Below are 15,733 nucleotides of genomic sequence, written 5' to 3'. Positions count from 1 at the left end.
ATAGTGCGTAGTTAAACTACAGAATTCACTTACGACTTTAAAAAGAAGTTAGATTGATTCCTGGGGGATAAAGCAATCAAATCTTGGTGGTTATATACTCCTTGCAGGATCAGAAGCATGTGTCTTTGAATATCAGTTGCTGAGGAACAACAGCTGGAGAGGGCTAATCCCTTCATGTCTTGCTTGTAGGCTTCCCATAGGCATCTGGTCCCGGGGGTGGTGGAATGGAATGCAGGACTAGATGAGCTTTTGGTCTGATCCAGCAGAGCTCTTTTTATGTTCTTATCATCCATGGCAATTGTCAATCCATGAAGTTTTTCCATCCTAGGAGAGGTTCTATTTCTACCTCCCTCTGACATTTGGATGTAGATTAAGAGAGTCCAGATCTTAACTGTTCTTCCTTCCATGACGCTTAAGGTATGATTCAGAGGGTCTGGGGTGGAGTGTAGACTTGCCTAGGTGGACTTTCAGCTACAGCTTGGAGTTGGTTATATGTATTTGTAATGGTATGGGAAAAAAGCTGGTTCGCATGAAGCTCTTGCACAGGCTATCAACATTCTCATACACAGGTCTTTGTGTTGGGGTCGGCTGAAGACATTTTGGCATCTGGGGCAAACCACACAATAGTGCTCCCCCCGACACCTACACCAGGGACGAAGGAGTGGGTGAAGATCCACATCAGAAACAAGATGGGGGGATCAAATCAACCCCATCGGATGGCTGAAGTGGAAATCAAAGCCACCTCACCTTGCCCCATGGGCAGGCTAGCCCTGTATGGAGTGGTTATGGCTGGAAAGTCATACAAGTAGATACAGCTGCAGTCACCAAAAAGAGCTGCACAGATTTGCTCATCGTGAATTGTATTTGGCCTACTTTCAATGTGGCCCAAGAAACGGCTGTGCCACTGTGGTTAACTGGCAGGGATGCATGAGAAACCATGAAGCAAAAGCTGCTCCTTTTTTGTAATTGTGAAGAAAATGTTTCCTTCAATTAACTTGAAAGCTGGTCTTTGGATATGGGCTACTTCTTAGCAGTTGGATATGATGTCATTGGGTTAAGGTGCCTGTGTTATCTAGGTTTATTGTGCTTTAAGATCAGGGAGGCGGCGTGCTAATTGGGAAGTAAGTAGCTTCAGCTGTGGGGAAGTGCAGGGCCAAAGTACCAGAAAGTTCTAACTTCAAAACCTTCTAATTAGTTATGGGGAGTCACCCTACTTACTGTCTTTTTTACGATAAAGCTAAGCTTACTCCTGTTCTGTTTTTATTACGTCGTCTCTCCTCATCGCCTGTGAGATCTTAACTTTCTTGATACGGATTATAACTGGTAGAAGTCAATGCACTGCAATTTGTATAGGGTTGGGAGAAATTAGCTTTGTTATTTTATTTGGGTTTATAATTTCTAACCACTTTGTGAATTTGATTTTCTAACGATAGTTTTTATGTTGGGTCCCATTTTGTGCTGCTATCTTTAGTTTGTCTGTTTATCTTGTTTAAAAATATTATTTATTATTTAGTAGGTGTCGCTCTACTTGGTACCATATAGCCTTATTTTTGGCTCTCGTTTCTCTGGAATTCTACTGGTGTCTAGTAATGTCTGAGAGCCTCCTGACACAGGCTGGACAGAAGGAGTGGTAGCAGTGTAAGTTGCAGGGTTGATGTTGCAGGACCAAGTGGCTGAATCACCAAGATCTGAATTCTGGGTTTGGGGAACTGGACTTGACTGTAATCAGTTACGTAACTTGAGAAGAGTATTTCTTAATAAAAGGAAAGTATATGGGGTTTTCTTTGGTTAGGGGGAGGTGATTTGAAATTAATGATCCACAAGATTTTGGAGAGGGTTTTTTATTTAAAAAATAACTGTTTATGGTGCTGAATGGGGACCACTAGAAAGGGCCATGGTGAATTCAAAGTTGCTTGTGCAGAACAGTATCAAGAAGGTCTGACTGCATTGGTGCTTGAACATAGAACAGCTACATGAGAAATACAGGTAAATTGTGGCTTAAAAGAGGTATTAGGGGCTCTTGTGCAGCTCAGTGGTATCTCTTGAACAAGTTAAGAAAGCGAATAGAAGTAGAATGGAGCACACATGTGAAAATGGTCAACTTTTAGGTAACAATCTGTTTCCTCCCAGCCACAACAAAGGTGTAAAGAGCTTTGGAGAGGAATGGTTGGCTCAGAGAACTCTTGTCAAAGGTGGTAAGGAAAGCTCACCATGCAGGAAGGTGAAGTGACTGGAAGGACTAAAATGGTTAAGTTAGGATATCTGTAGAGTCTGCCACAAGAGGGTGTTACAGTGCTTATTTCCTAAAGGTACCAGTTGCATCAAGCATACTTGCAGTGTGTAAAACCTATGATTTATACTAATCCTTTTGAGGAGACTTTAAATCGGTTCCAACTACCAAAATCATGTGCCATCCATTAGCTGATTTCCATGTTCATAGAATTTTAACACTTACTACTACTACTAACTTGAGAGTTCAGCAACATTCGCCAAAAGCGGTCTTCAGGTACTAGTCAGAACTTTGTATGTTAATATACTTAATACAGATCAATACATCAAAGCTGTTAAAAATGAAACAGTTGGAACAAACATAATAAGATTAAGTGTATAAGATCAATAGAAAGTTTCTGAGCATTTTTTAAAAAACAGAAAGTGTTTAGGAACTGCTTAAAGACCAGAAGAGGCAATGGGGCTTGTCAGAAGGCAATTAAAGTAGGAGACACCACTGAAAAGACCCCCCTATCTTTGGTACCTGTCAATGGACTAGACATTTACAGTAGGGACTGTAGATAGTGATCTGTCCATGACAGTGGAGTCATAAAGCCCTCAAACCCTATTTACAAGTACCTTCTTTCCCCCACTCCTCCCCTTAGCCTTCCTGATCAGAACAGAAAATTTGTCAATTGCATGTCTTGCCACATGTTTTGTACTAGATATCAGTGGCAACAAGCCCATGGTTTCCTTAGAGCAGTGTTTCCCAACCTTTGGTCTCCAGCTGTTTTTGGACTACAACTCCCATCATCCCTGACCACTGGTCTTGCTAGCTAGGGATGATGGGAGTTGTAGTCCAAAACAGCTGGAGACCAGAGGTTGGGAAACACTGCCTTAGAGGCCATGAATTCCTGAGCAGTCCTAGGCAGAAAGGTTTAGTATGGAAGTTTTTGAAGATGTTCAACGTTGAAGATCTCGGGACCACCCTAAGACCATCTCAACCTGATCATGCAGAGAGACTGTTAGGCAGTGGTGTGAATGGTGCATTAACAGAATCCCAATTAGGTCTTGAGAGCCCAGTACCAGATACAGTTTTGAAACTGAGAGACTTCTGTGTGTTTTTTAAAAATAATCTTTATTGAACATACAACACGGACTTATACAACAATACACCATATTAAAAATTGTACAAACTACATACACATACTTTACAAAGAAAGAAAAGGAAAAGGGAGACGAGAAAAGTTAAAAGATAAAGGATGAAAACAAAATAATTGTTCTCATTGTACTACATCTCATTTTGTTATTTTATGCACAGCATAAATATTATTTATTTTCCCAGTTCTTTTCAAAAAATTCTATTATTTGTGACCTAAATGTTACAAGAGTCAATCAAGGTCTGCCAGGAGGTTTTTGCTATCACAATAATTTTTCAAATACTCTTTAAATACAATCCATTCTTTATTTACCTGTGAAACAGAGATTTCTGAGTGGGATATTTGGACAGAAGAAATGTATCCTTGTGGACAACAATAGCCACTCCTCACTCATAGATCACCTAGTTGATTTAAGAATTACTCTGTTTTAAGCATATTTAACTGAGAGGGGATTTTGTACCTTGGAGGCACCCAGCCAAATGAGGGAAATGAAAATATTCTGTTGCTGACTTGGATACCAAGAAAGAGGAGAGGTACCTCCTTTTTCTCCAGGTAAGTATGTAAGAGTTGGTAATGTAACTCTTCAGCCCAAACAGAAGTGAGGAAATGAGGCAACAATATGACAGTAATGCTAGAATTGGGACATGGGAGGAAAAGAAGTGGGTGGGAGGTTGTCATGGTAGGGAGAGAAAATGCATGCTAGGAAGAAGTTCTTCACTGGCTAAACTGGGTACATAGAGTTTCTGGACATTGTTGTTTACATTGCTCATTAGCAGTCCTTAAAATCTTGCTATCTTTTTCTCTTGCAGAGTATTATAATTGAAGGAGCATCTGTTACACTTGTGGGAAAACATACTTCATATTTGGATTATTTTAGTTACTGTTTCAAGACGGAGGAGGACTTCGCAACACCACCCAGAACTGGATTTTCACCCTAGTTCAGCAGCTTTGCTGCTCACTTAAATACAGATGAATGAAGACCCCATTTGGAAAGGCACCAGGTCAGCGGTCCAGAGCTGATCCAGGTAAGTAATGTCTCTACACACCCCACGGGTGGATAAGAAATCTTGGTGACTGCAGATCCCCTTTTTTTTTTAATCCCACTCCTTTGGCATATCAGACACACATCTTCTGGAAGTCCATGTGCATAGAAGCCAACCTGCACAGGATTGGCACATTCACATATTTGGTCTACAGACACCAGGCCATTATGTGTTTGTGCCATCCAGCTTGTGGATGTTGGGTATTCTGATTGGGATGGGGGTCAGTTGATGGAATTGCAATTGCAAGTCCGCTTCCCACCAGGCATAGGTAATAATATTTCTGCAATACTAGCATACACCTGTTTTCAATGTGTCTGCTACTCTCCAAACTGAACTACTCTGGTATGGCAAGTCTGATATTTATTATACAGTGCCTCAAATGTGGTTTTCATAGATGAGAGCATGACGGGGCTTGCCCACAGTGGTCTAGGTAAAAATATTTTAAAAATTAAAAAATAAAATAAATAAAAATATACTTGGTTGTATTCAGTGCTGCCTGTGCATGAGCAAAGTGGACTTTGCTCATGCAACAGGACTCCAGTTTCCTCTTCTCCCCTCTGTGTGCCCTCAGAATTGCTCCAGAGGGTTGAAGGAGCCTCTGGAGCAGGTTTTTGGGACGTGTAGGGTCACAGGGGGGAAGTTAAGGAAAGCAAAGTCTGTTAACTGCTTTTGCAACATTAGATTCTGCCCAGTATTCTAAACTCTCTGAAGGCTGCATATTTGCATTAGTAGTGGACAAGGTGTATAAAAATCAATGATTTAAAAAAGGATATTTAAAAAATCAGATTTTTTTATTTAAATTAGATTTTTAAAATAAAATGGTTTTGGAGGAAAAATCTTACTAGTAAGATTTTGTATTTAAGTTACACTATAGTCCAAAGGGCTATTCATCAGGAAATAAGGATTTCTTTTAAGTTTTTCACGTGTGCTAAAACTCACTCTGGTGTTTTGTTTTGTTTAAAAAAAAATGTTTAACCACATCAGTTAACAAACATATGCTATAATGTTATTGTTTTAGTTAAATAAATTGTTTAAATTGTTATTAAGGAAATGATTATTTTTCTCCTTCCAATAAAGTACAGCAGAAAAGTTGTCCAACTATAAACGGTTAACTTATTAAACCTCACCATAATTTCATAATTATCTGTCTATGTATTTCTAATAGTATAACCAAATCAGTAATTTTTGATATAACTGTAAAAACTACTCTGAAAATTTATTATTCCAAAAATGAAACCTTCCTCTGGTTGTCAGTATTAAGATGATACCAGCAAGAATGAGTCTTTCTGTAAAAAATGATTTAAATCAAGTCTTACTGACTAGTGATATAAATCGTGATTTATGATCAAGGTGTCTCCCCTGCCAGGTAAATATAAATCGTGATTTAAATTGATTTGATTTAAATCAAATCCACCCTGGTGGTGGAACTTACCAGACTAGCTACTTCATCTATCAAAAAAACTGGTCCAGCATTAATTTAGGCTAACTAGAGTGCTTTGGCAGTTCATCTGCTGTTTTGGTTGTAGCTGACATAAAACATTCCTAATAATTGAATCAGAGTACTGCTTAATGCAGAATTAAAGTAGTAATTCTAAAATTTACTATATTTGTTAAGTGAAGGCAAATATACAGTATTGCTTCGCCTTTACATACCAAATTTAAGTTGGGGAAGTTGCACACGTGGTAAGCAAATATACCAAAGGAGCTTTTAGTGATGTGCTGGCATTTAAAGTGGGTGTTTTGGGGTGGGTGGGTTGTGAACTGGGAGGAGTGAATGTATGCTTGCGTATTCTAATTTTCCAGAAACTACCGTATTTTTCGCTCTATAAAACGCACCCAACCATAAGACGCACCTAGTTTTTAGAGGAGGAAAACAAGAAAAAAATTCTCTCCATCTCTGCGCAGCACCTCTCCAGCGAAGCGGGAGGAGGAACGGAGCCCCTTCCATTTCTCCTCCTGCTTCGCTGAAGGGGCACTACGCAGCTCTCCCTCTATGCGCCGCGGCATTCACTCCATAAGACGCACACACACTTCCCCTTACTTTTTAGGAGGAAAAAAGTGTGTCTTATGGAGCGAAAAATACGGTACTTAATATGAAAATGCTTCTGCTAAAGCTTCTATCAAAGTAGAACTGAAATAGGCCTAGGTATATGTGAGGACGAACGTTGCATTAACTTGGTTCCCTCGGTTTATATTGGGGTATGTCCCAATTATTTGGACCCTTTCACAACATAGTGAAGAGAAGCCCCTCTGTGCACCATGTGTTGCCAAACAAATTTAATTGCAACAGTGGAAATTCCTCCTACATGAATAAGATTTCCTCATCTGTATGTAATTTAACATCTTGCTATCTTGTGCATTAATTCAGCTGCTAGTCTTCAGTTCTAATAAGTCAACAGGAAAAACAGCTTGCTGATTCTCAAGGTTGGAAATCTGAGTTGATATCCACTCCTACTCCACAACCTAGGGTGAGCGCTGTAGTCTGAAACTTTGCCATCCATAAAGCATAGATAAGTGTCTTGTGTTGAAAAGAATACTGTGAGAATTTAATGTCAAGGCATCTGTTTGCACAGATCATGAGTGTCATCGGCACTTTTCAAGAAGTTGTGGGTCCTTCACAACACTAGTCTCGATGCTGTTGCATGCTTCGTTAATACTGAAAAACTATTACAAGTCAGAGATAATACCTAAGATTTCTGCTCCATCTGGAGCACTAATTAACTTGTTCAGATGAAGATTTGTGATCACCCTCTATGTAATAGGATATTCAGTTTTTAACTAAAATAATCTTCCTCTGGGTTTTACCACAAATATGTTTTGATGCTGCTATATCCCTGCAGGGTATTATTTCTACTCTCAAGTAAGAATAACTTTTCGGTAAAGGTCTTAACACAGTGTCCCCAGAGTGCAGGTCTGTTACCCTCCCACTCTCACAAAGTCTTCAAGTTTATTTATTTTCTGGGTTCATCTTAATATTATCATTCATCATTTATTTATTAATGCCTTCAGGTGCCCATGATTGACTTTATCTGCACTTTTTAGTTTATTGAAGATTAGAGAATGACTTTTTTTAAAAAAATACATTCTTACTATCCTTGGGAGCTGTGTGCAGAAAGTTGGGAAGTTGATATAATAAATAATAAAGACTACTTGCATATCTAAACATATGCATATCATCTCTCAGAACTGCAGTAGTTCAGCGTATGATTTCCCTCGCTCAAAAAACCAAAACAGACAAGGATCAACAAGTGTAGCAGTTACAGTCATACCTCATGTTATGCGTGTTTTCGTCTTGCATCCCACGGCAACCCGGAAGTACTGGAATGGATTACTTCCGGGTTTCGCCGCTCACACATGCACAGACGCGCTATAACTCACTTTGCGCATGCGCAGAAGCACCAGATTGTGCTGCGCAGACGCAGCACTTCGAGTTGTGGGCTTTTCACGTTACGGACGGGCCTCTGGAATGGATCCCATCCGTAACACGAGGTGCCACTGTATAGAAAAGAAGCCAAAATTAGAAAATTTTACACTGACAGGCTGTGTGCCAGTTCCCCCCAAAACCCTAAGGTACTAGGCAGAAAGTCAGTATTCCCTTATTGATTTCACACTGTTGACCTCGGGGCAGGTGTGAATCCAGCCAATGAAAAAGTTTAATTTTGAAGCTGCCTCTTCGAGGGTGCTAATTTTTAATGCAGATAGAGAGTATGTAGCTATTTGGTTGCAGATATTTCTATTTAGACAGGCACTTATCACAATGCTACACATTGGATAAATGGAAAGTGTACGGGTCTCGAGAGATGATGGGTGTAATCCGTCTCTCTAGGGCACATAAATGGTTTCCTTGAATATGCACATATGTCCGCCTTGAAGCTAATTTTTATAGCTAATCGGCCTGATCTTACAAAGATCAGGGGCTTTTCCTGTGTCTATGATACAAGTTGTGCCTCATCTCCGGACATCTGTGTGTGTAGCCTTTGATAGCCAGGCTTTGGGCGATATGCTTACCAAAACTGTGAAATGGTGGAAAAGCTACTGTTCAAGAAAGGCACCTTGTCAAGAGTCTCCTAGTGTATTAGTTCTGAGTATGCTTGAAGTTCCAAAGCATATTGATGGTCTCCATAAATTGTACAGAAGCAAGGCCCGATGCACAATTTCTTTGCACGCTAATAGCTGGGTGACACATGATCTATACCTGGGGGTTTCCGGTTCTTATCTCAGATGAAACTGTGATAAACAAGGTTTGGCATTTTTCTCGGTATCGTGCAATGTATGAAAGACATGGTGCATTCTAACTGTTTTTAATTTTGATTTTTATGTTGTTTTAACCTGCCCTGGGACCTGCTGATGAAGGATGGGTAATAAATCTGATAAGAATGGTCTGTACCACACTCAGGATCTCTCTTTTGCTTCCGTACCCCAGGCCAGCCTAACTCAGTAATTGAACACCTAAGGCAGGGGTTGTCAGACTGGTCCCTGCCACCCACTAATGGGTGTTTCAGGATTCTAGGTGGGTGGTAGGGGGTTCTGTAGCACAAACTGAATCCTCCTTCCATCGAGCACTGGTCTGCGGTAAGGAAATTTTACCATCAAGAAAGATGCATTAGTGGGTGGTAGGTATAAAAAAGTTGACTACCCCGACCTAAGGTGACTGAGCTTGGTTTTGGTGGCATTAAGCACTTACCTACAATGACATAAAGTGGGCAGAGAAGCAATTTTGGCTGGAGGGCTGCATACCAGCCCATCAGCTGACTTCCCATGCTGTCACGTGAATCCAATCCCGGCTGAAGCACTGCTGCTTAAATTTGGCACCAAATGCAAGCTGCGCTTGGATCTACTCAGCAAGTCTCAAGTGGATAAAAAGCCCTGGCAGAAAAGCAGCACAGCTTGCATTTGATGCCAAATATAAGTAGTGCTTGCAAAGGATGCGTTGTGGTTTGCAAGCACAGTGTGCATTCAGGGCTATTTAAATTTGGCACCAAATGCCAGTCACACTGCTTTCTGCCAGGGTCATATCCACTCAGGAGCTTTTGAGTGGATACAAGTGCAGCTTGCTTGGCTTTTCTGCCAAATTTGCACAGCACTGAATGCGAGCTGTGCTCACAAAGTAACCGTTCAGTAGCGCACAATAAGGCTCCTGATTCTTCCTTTGCAACTGTGGCTTTACCTGTCCCATACCTGATGTCACCGCATCAGATGAGCAACAGGTTGTTGTCATTAGTTATTGGACTTGTTTATTGACAAACCCCACCTCTCTTCATCCGAAGGTCCCAGATTGGGATGCAAAATGAAAATACAGCGTTAAAAATAGTTTAGAACAATTTGCAATCCTAAAAATAAGGTGGGCATTATCGGGGGAAATGGGCTTCTGGGCCAGATTTAAGAGGCATGGCAGGTCTGATTTGTCCTGGAGGCTTCCCATCTGTGGCATGAACAGGGTGGGTGCAATTCATTTCTGTTAGCGTTTTTAATAGATTTGGTCCATGTGCTGTGTTCAAGTGAATGTCAATACAGTAAACAAATGCTGCATGAAATAACAATTAAGCCTGTGAGGTTAAAACCTGTTCATGGTGACTTAGTCACTCTTGACATCTTCCTTGTAGGGCATGCAGGTGTGTCTGCCAGCGTGATGAAGAAGAGGGCTTCCCACAAGTAAGTGGCTTGGTCATTCTTAAAATCCCACGCCTGGCAGCTTTCTGTGAGGACTGTATTTTTGTGTCCACTTTACAAAGGCATTTTGTTACCTCAGCTGTGTGGATTTTCTGTTCCAGAAGTTCCAGTGAAGGTCAATGGGGTTGCAGCACTCAGTAACTGTTTCTGTACAAAGTCAGAGGTCTTGAAAGTAACAAATGGAATTTCAGAAACCAAGGACACCTGTAGAACTTTCCTTGTGCTCCAGAACAAAAAACTATCTGATACCAACTGATAACAGTGCATCGGCTTGAGCTTGCAGAGTCCTCACTCAAATGAAATGTTGCCATTCAAATCTAGACTCTGTAAGCTGCAGTTTGTTTCACTTGTGAAAATACACACCAGTGAGAGCGGGTGGTCCTGGACCAGATCCAGGTGCTGCTGCAGGAAACCCATTTTCTAGATCCATTTCAGTCTGGGTTTTGGCCCAGAAACTGCTTTGGTCACCCTGCATGATGAGACAGAGACAGAGGGCCCTGTTAATTCTAATTTACAGCTTTTGTTGTCTATGCTCTGGTAACCTCTAGGTTAGTTTACTGCAAAGTATTATATGTGGGGCTGTCTCTGACGATTGTTCAGAAACCTCAGCTGGTGCAGAATTCCTCAATCAGGATGCTTACCAGGGCAAGACAGTTTAAGCCAGTGGTTCTCAACTTTGGGTCCCCAGATGGCTCCCTAGCTCACAAGACCAGTGGTCAGGGATGATGGGAGTTGTAGGCCAAAAGCATCTGGGGACCCAAGGTTGAGAAAGGCTGGTCTAAGTGTATAACACCAATCCTGACCCAACTGCACTGGTTGCAGATTAGTTTCTGGGCCCAATTCAAAGTGCTGGTTTTGACCTCTAAAGTCGTAAGCGGCTCAGGACCGCAGTACTTCAAAGACCATCTCTCCTCATATGGACTGATGTTGACCCTGCGATTACTAGCTGAGGCCCTTCTTCATGTGCCCTTCCACGAGAGATGTGCTGGGCAGCAACATGATGACGGGCCTTCGGTGGCTCCCCGTTTGACTAATGTTTTCCACAGGGAGGTTCACCTGATGCCTTCAATGCAGATCTTTAGGCGCCAGGTGAAAACGTTACTCTTCTCCATAGCCTTTTAAACCGGGGTTGGTGGTGGTACTGTTTTTGTTTGTTACTGTGTTAATGTATTTTTGTGTTTTCGTATTGTAAACTTCCCTGTGATCCTTGAATGGAGGGTGGCGTGTTAATTAAATAAATAAACAATTATTTCACGTTTGAAATATAATATAAAATCCCGTGAAGTGCAGTAGAAATATTTTGGAATTCAGTAGAACTAAAAGGAAGCAGCATGATTGAAATTTTCCTTACTCTGCTATCAAGCATTTCACAGTAAAACTTTCCTTTAGTAGCTCTTTATCTGTTTCTCTGTGGCTTGGATCTCAAGTCCCATATGCTCGTAGAAAGGACCTCCATTCAGGCACACTAGGGTGGCCAGTTCCTTCAAAACCCCTGGCTGCTGCCACACAAGCTGCTCCAGATGGTTCCCCAGCGTAAGGGAGAAATCTTTTCGGAGATGCTGCCAAAAACTGGGGAGGGAGAAGCTCACTTGCCTGAGGCAAAGCAGCTCCATGCCAACTTGGGTCACACCACCTTTGTCACCAGGTGGGTAAAGGAAGGGTTATGCTACAGCAAAGCTTTCCAAACTTTTCATGTTGGTGACACACTCTTTAGACATGGATCATTTCACGACACAGCAGTTCAGTTTTACTAGCAAACCGGAGGTTAAATTAACCCCTTTCTAGCCCTGGGAGGGGCGCGGGGAGCATTCACTCGACACACCTACACACTGCAGCCAACACACTAATGTGTCGCGACACACAGTTTGGAAAGATCTGTGCTACAGTTTTTTGGATAGTGAAGAGTACAGACTCTACTAGAAAGATAATACTTTCTCACATAACTTATTAGCAGTTTAAGATTACCAGTACAAAAATAAACATCTTCATAAACTACAAAACAGCAAATCAAAATAGGAAAAACCTTTCTGAAAGGTTTCAGAGAATATACAGACAGATATGTACACATTCCTTAATTGGTAAGGCCTACGACAAAGTTTTGAGCATTTGCAGCTGTGTAGGCACTGGTGAGCAAAAAACACAATATGAAAATGAGTGCATGTTAAGAAATAAGCTCCCATATATGTGCTTGACTTAGACTACTTTTCAGGCAAAATATGTCTCCAAAGTGATTTATAAATTATATATCAGCATGTACATATAAAACTATATTATTAGAGCCATTTAAAGCACTTAAACATAAATTTCCTTCAAAACATTTATTGAAAGCAAACATAAACAATATAGTAGCCAGCAAAATGCTAATGATTACAGTTCCAATTCTACAATCCAGGTCACAGTTAACTTCTACAGGTCTCAGTGAAAAGATGGGTCTTAAAAGTATTGAGGAGTGGCAATCAAATTCCACATTTGTGGCGCCATTGCCTTGGTTTCTTTGGCTAAACTATAGCTTTTAGTTAGTACGGAAGTATTCATGGACTGCACCCAGATCCGCTGTTGCTGCTGTGGGTTCTGGACCAATACTGGAAATACAAAACGTGGCTGTATCTGGAAACATCAGGTAGGAGAGGAGGCAGCAATGCCATTCACTTAGGATGCCACAATTCTGAAGGGGAGGTCAAGCAAGCCTGGGCACGTCCTGAAAATAAGCTTGCATATGGCTTGGTTAAAATATATTCTTATTTTGAGGTGCTTCATTCCATAAACTATTATGTTTGTGTATCTGTAAACACAGAAAGCATCGAAACAACGTGGGACCAAGCAAACCAATGTCGCAACCTAGAAGAAATATTGTAGGCTGCAGAATACAGCATGGATGGAAAGAAGGGAGTGGACCTGTGACACAATGGAAAGGCACTGTCCTAGACCAGGTTCCTGTAAATCCCTCCCTCTACCTTATCAAATATGATGGATTTGATTGTGTCTATGGACTAGAACTGCACAAAGACGAAAGGGTTTCAGCACTCGAAGTGCTTCCAGATAGAGTTGGTAAGTGTCTCGATGGGGCTGAATTTGTGTGTGTTATTTAAGTCCCATATCCCCCAACTTTCATTCCAATAAAAAAACTCAAGGTAGCTCACAATGAATTTAAAATTATCAATTTCAAAAATACTTTAAAACCCCAGAAGAACCATAGAGAACAGCATTACATCAGCGGATTTAAGCCAATACAAGCTACAGCCTAAAAGGAAGGTTTTGACTAATATCCAGAAGATGGTTAGAAGTGATGTGCTCTTTTTCCCCCTTCACCACCAGTAATGGCTATTTCTGTCTAATGATCTCAGTTAATATAATATTTATTCAACCTTTTAAAATAATGAGTACTGGGACCAGGATCCAGTGTGGTGGTGTGGTTAGAGATAGGACCCGGGGAACCAGGGTTAAAATCCACACTTGGCCATGAAACTCACCTTGGGCCAGTCACGACCTCTAAGCCTAACCTACTTTGCAAATAAATAAATTCCAGTGAGCCACTGTCAGTGCTCCCTAGGGCTTATGCATGTATTTTCCATTTTAATAAAATACCATGTTGTCACATTTCTAACATTGCCTCTCTTAGTTAGCAGTAAGTATCTTAGAACTAGAACAATGGTATCCATGTTTCCCATAATGTTAAAAATTCAGTAAAGGGACTTTGGCCACTCTCTCGTTATCTCTTAAAAACAACAACAGAGATCATTAGGACACCTTAAAGATTATCAATTTTATTATGACTAGAGACCACTTCATAAAAAGCATGAAAAACAGGCTTATTCAGTGCATGGTGCCTGAGTTAACTTTGGTGTGTCTAATTAGAATTTAGCTTCCAAAGGATAATGGCTGAAATAGGGGGACATATGGATGCCATGGTTAGAAATTGTTCAGTATGTAGTCATGGATAGAAAAAAAACCTATACCACAGTGTGGATTAAACCAGAAGAATGATGTAGCTTTGAATTCAGGGCAATACCTTTACTCTTGCAATTAGGCGCACTATTTTCCTGGCCTCCTTTAAGATGTAGTAGCCATGCTTCTACCAGAATGATAATCAGATATTGGTGTTTCTCTTCCAGCTTCATCTCGAATCAGTGATGCCCACCTGGCAGACACAATGATTGGCAAAGCAGTGGAGCATATGTTTGAAACCGAAGATGGTTCAAAAGATGAGTGGAGGGGAATGGTCTTGGCTCGGGCACCAATTATGAACACATGGTTTTATATTACCTATGAGAAGGATCCTGTCTTGTACATGTACCAGCTCTTAGATGACTATAAAGAAGGTGATCTCCGTATTATGCCTGATTCCAGTAAGTTGGCCAGTATTTTATCCTCTATGTAAAGAAAGAAAATACGTTTAAAATGTCTGACATTGAGCATTGAGAGTTTTTAGAAGAATTGGAGCACTGTTTACTACTTGTTGTTTGAAGTGAGACAAACCAAGAAAAAACTTCAGCTACGATGAAGTTTGCAGTGAGACAAACTATGAGCCATGGTTTGGCTTTAACACTAAACCAAACCATGGCTTAGCCCCAGGGAGCATAGCAGCAGGATTGGTGGAAGAATGCTGCAGGTGGGATCATCCGTTGTGGAACATGAAGGTTTGCACCAAGTCATGGTTTGGCTTGGCGCTACATGAGAATCTGGTCACTCACCTGTCGTGATTTCTTATAACTACAAATTGTGGTTCAAGATTTGATGGTGAGCTGTTGGGTTTGACCTTCAGTTCTATGGAGCCACTGACATATACAGTATGTCTGAAGTGGTATTCTGCAGGCTTCAGAGGAGTATTTTGTGGTGCCTAATTTGTCCAACTTGGAAGAGGTGATGGAAAAGGCACCCTTCCCTCTTCTCGCTTTTAAAGGGTTATTTATAAAGCGATCTCCTTTGTTGTGGAGCATAAGGCCAAAAGAAGAACTATTTGAGGTAATTTGAGGTTTGGAGGAGAGCCCAGAAATGCTAGGCTTACCATACTAACGTTTTCCCTTAATTGACTATTTGGAGTCTAGGAAGATAAGATTCTGAGGGAGTTACTCTAACTGATACTGTAATGCTTGACAGCACCAACCACAACGTTTTTTTAAAAAATACTTTGTGGATTCTGATACTTGGAACATTTTGTAGAGCGAATATAAATGAACAGGCAAAGAAACTTCAGCATGGCTTTCACATTCCAACTTTTAATTCAGGTTGAATGTACAGCTTAACTACTCAGCTGAACAGGTTGATATGTTGTCAGATCAGCAGTATAGCCAACAGCTGATAAACCTCCAGGAATTAGGTTATGCAACAATCATTCTGTCTGTCCTTACCATAATCTGTACATAATCTGTATTTAAGATGGTTACTGTGAAATGGAGACAAATTGAATAAGAGGAATATCATATATGTATATCCAGTTGTTTATTTTCCCTGGGCTAGAAGACAAAACCATTGTGATCAGAAATACTGTATTTTTCGCCCTATAGGGCACACCGGCCCATAGGGCGCACCTAGGTTTTTTCTTGGGGGGGGGGGAATAAAGAAAAAAAATTATTTCCCCCCCAGGTGCGGGGCTGGAGTGGGGGAAGCCCGAGCTTCCCCTGACCCCAGCCCCCAGAAGAGGCTGCTATCCGG

General features: G+C 41.0%; 1 protein-coding gene across 4 annotated transcripts in view; it reads left to right on the top strand.

Moving 5' to 3' along the window:
* SPIN1 (spindlin 1) overlaps positions 1-15,733 on the top strand; it is a 32,222-nt gene that overhangs the window by 13,027 nt on the left and 3,462 nt on the right. For 2 of the 4 annotated variants that reach the window (XM_053409069.1, XM_053409071.1), the window contains exons 2-5: positions 4,178-4,393; positions 9,991-10,063; positions 12,876-13,129; positions 14,194-14,427. In XM_053409069.1, coding sequence (XP_053265044.1) covers positions 4,342-4,393; positions 9,991-10,063; positions 12,876-13,129; positions 14,194-14,427 — 613 coding nt within the window. In that variant the 5' untranslated portion in view covers positions 4,178-4,341. Of the gene's footprint in view, positions 1-4,177; positions 4,394-6,779; positions 6,880-9,990; positions 10,064-12,875; positions 13,130-14,193; positions 14,428-15,733 lie in introns of all 4 variants that reach the window. The other 2 variants (XM_053409073.1, XM_053409072.1) reach the window with 2 other exon arrangements.

Source organism: Podarcis raffonei, chromosome 11 (genome assembly GCF_027172205.1).
Source record: "Podarcis raffonei isolate rPodRaf1 chromosome 11, rPodRaf1.pri, whole genome shotgun sequence".
In the NCBI taxonomy this organism is placed as follows: Eukaryota; Metazoa; Chordata; class Lepidosauria; order Squamata; family Lacertidae; genus Podarcis; species Podarcis raffonei.
Note: the sequence above shows the minus strand (reverse complement) of the source record. Positions and strands in the feature narration are given on the sequence as shown.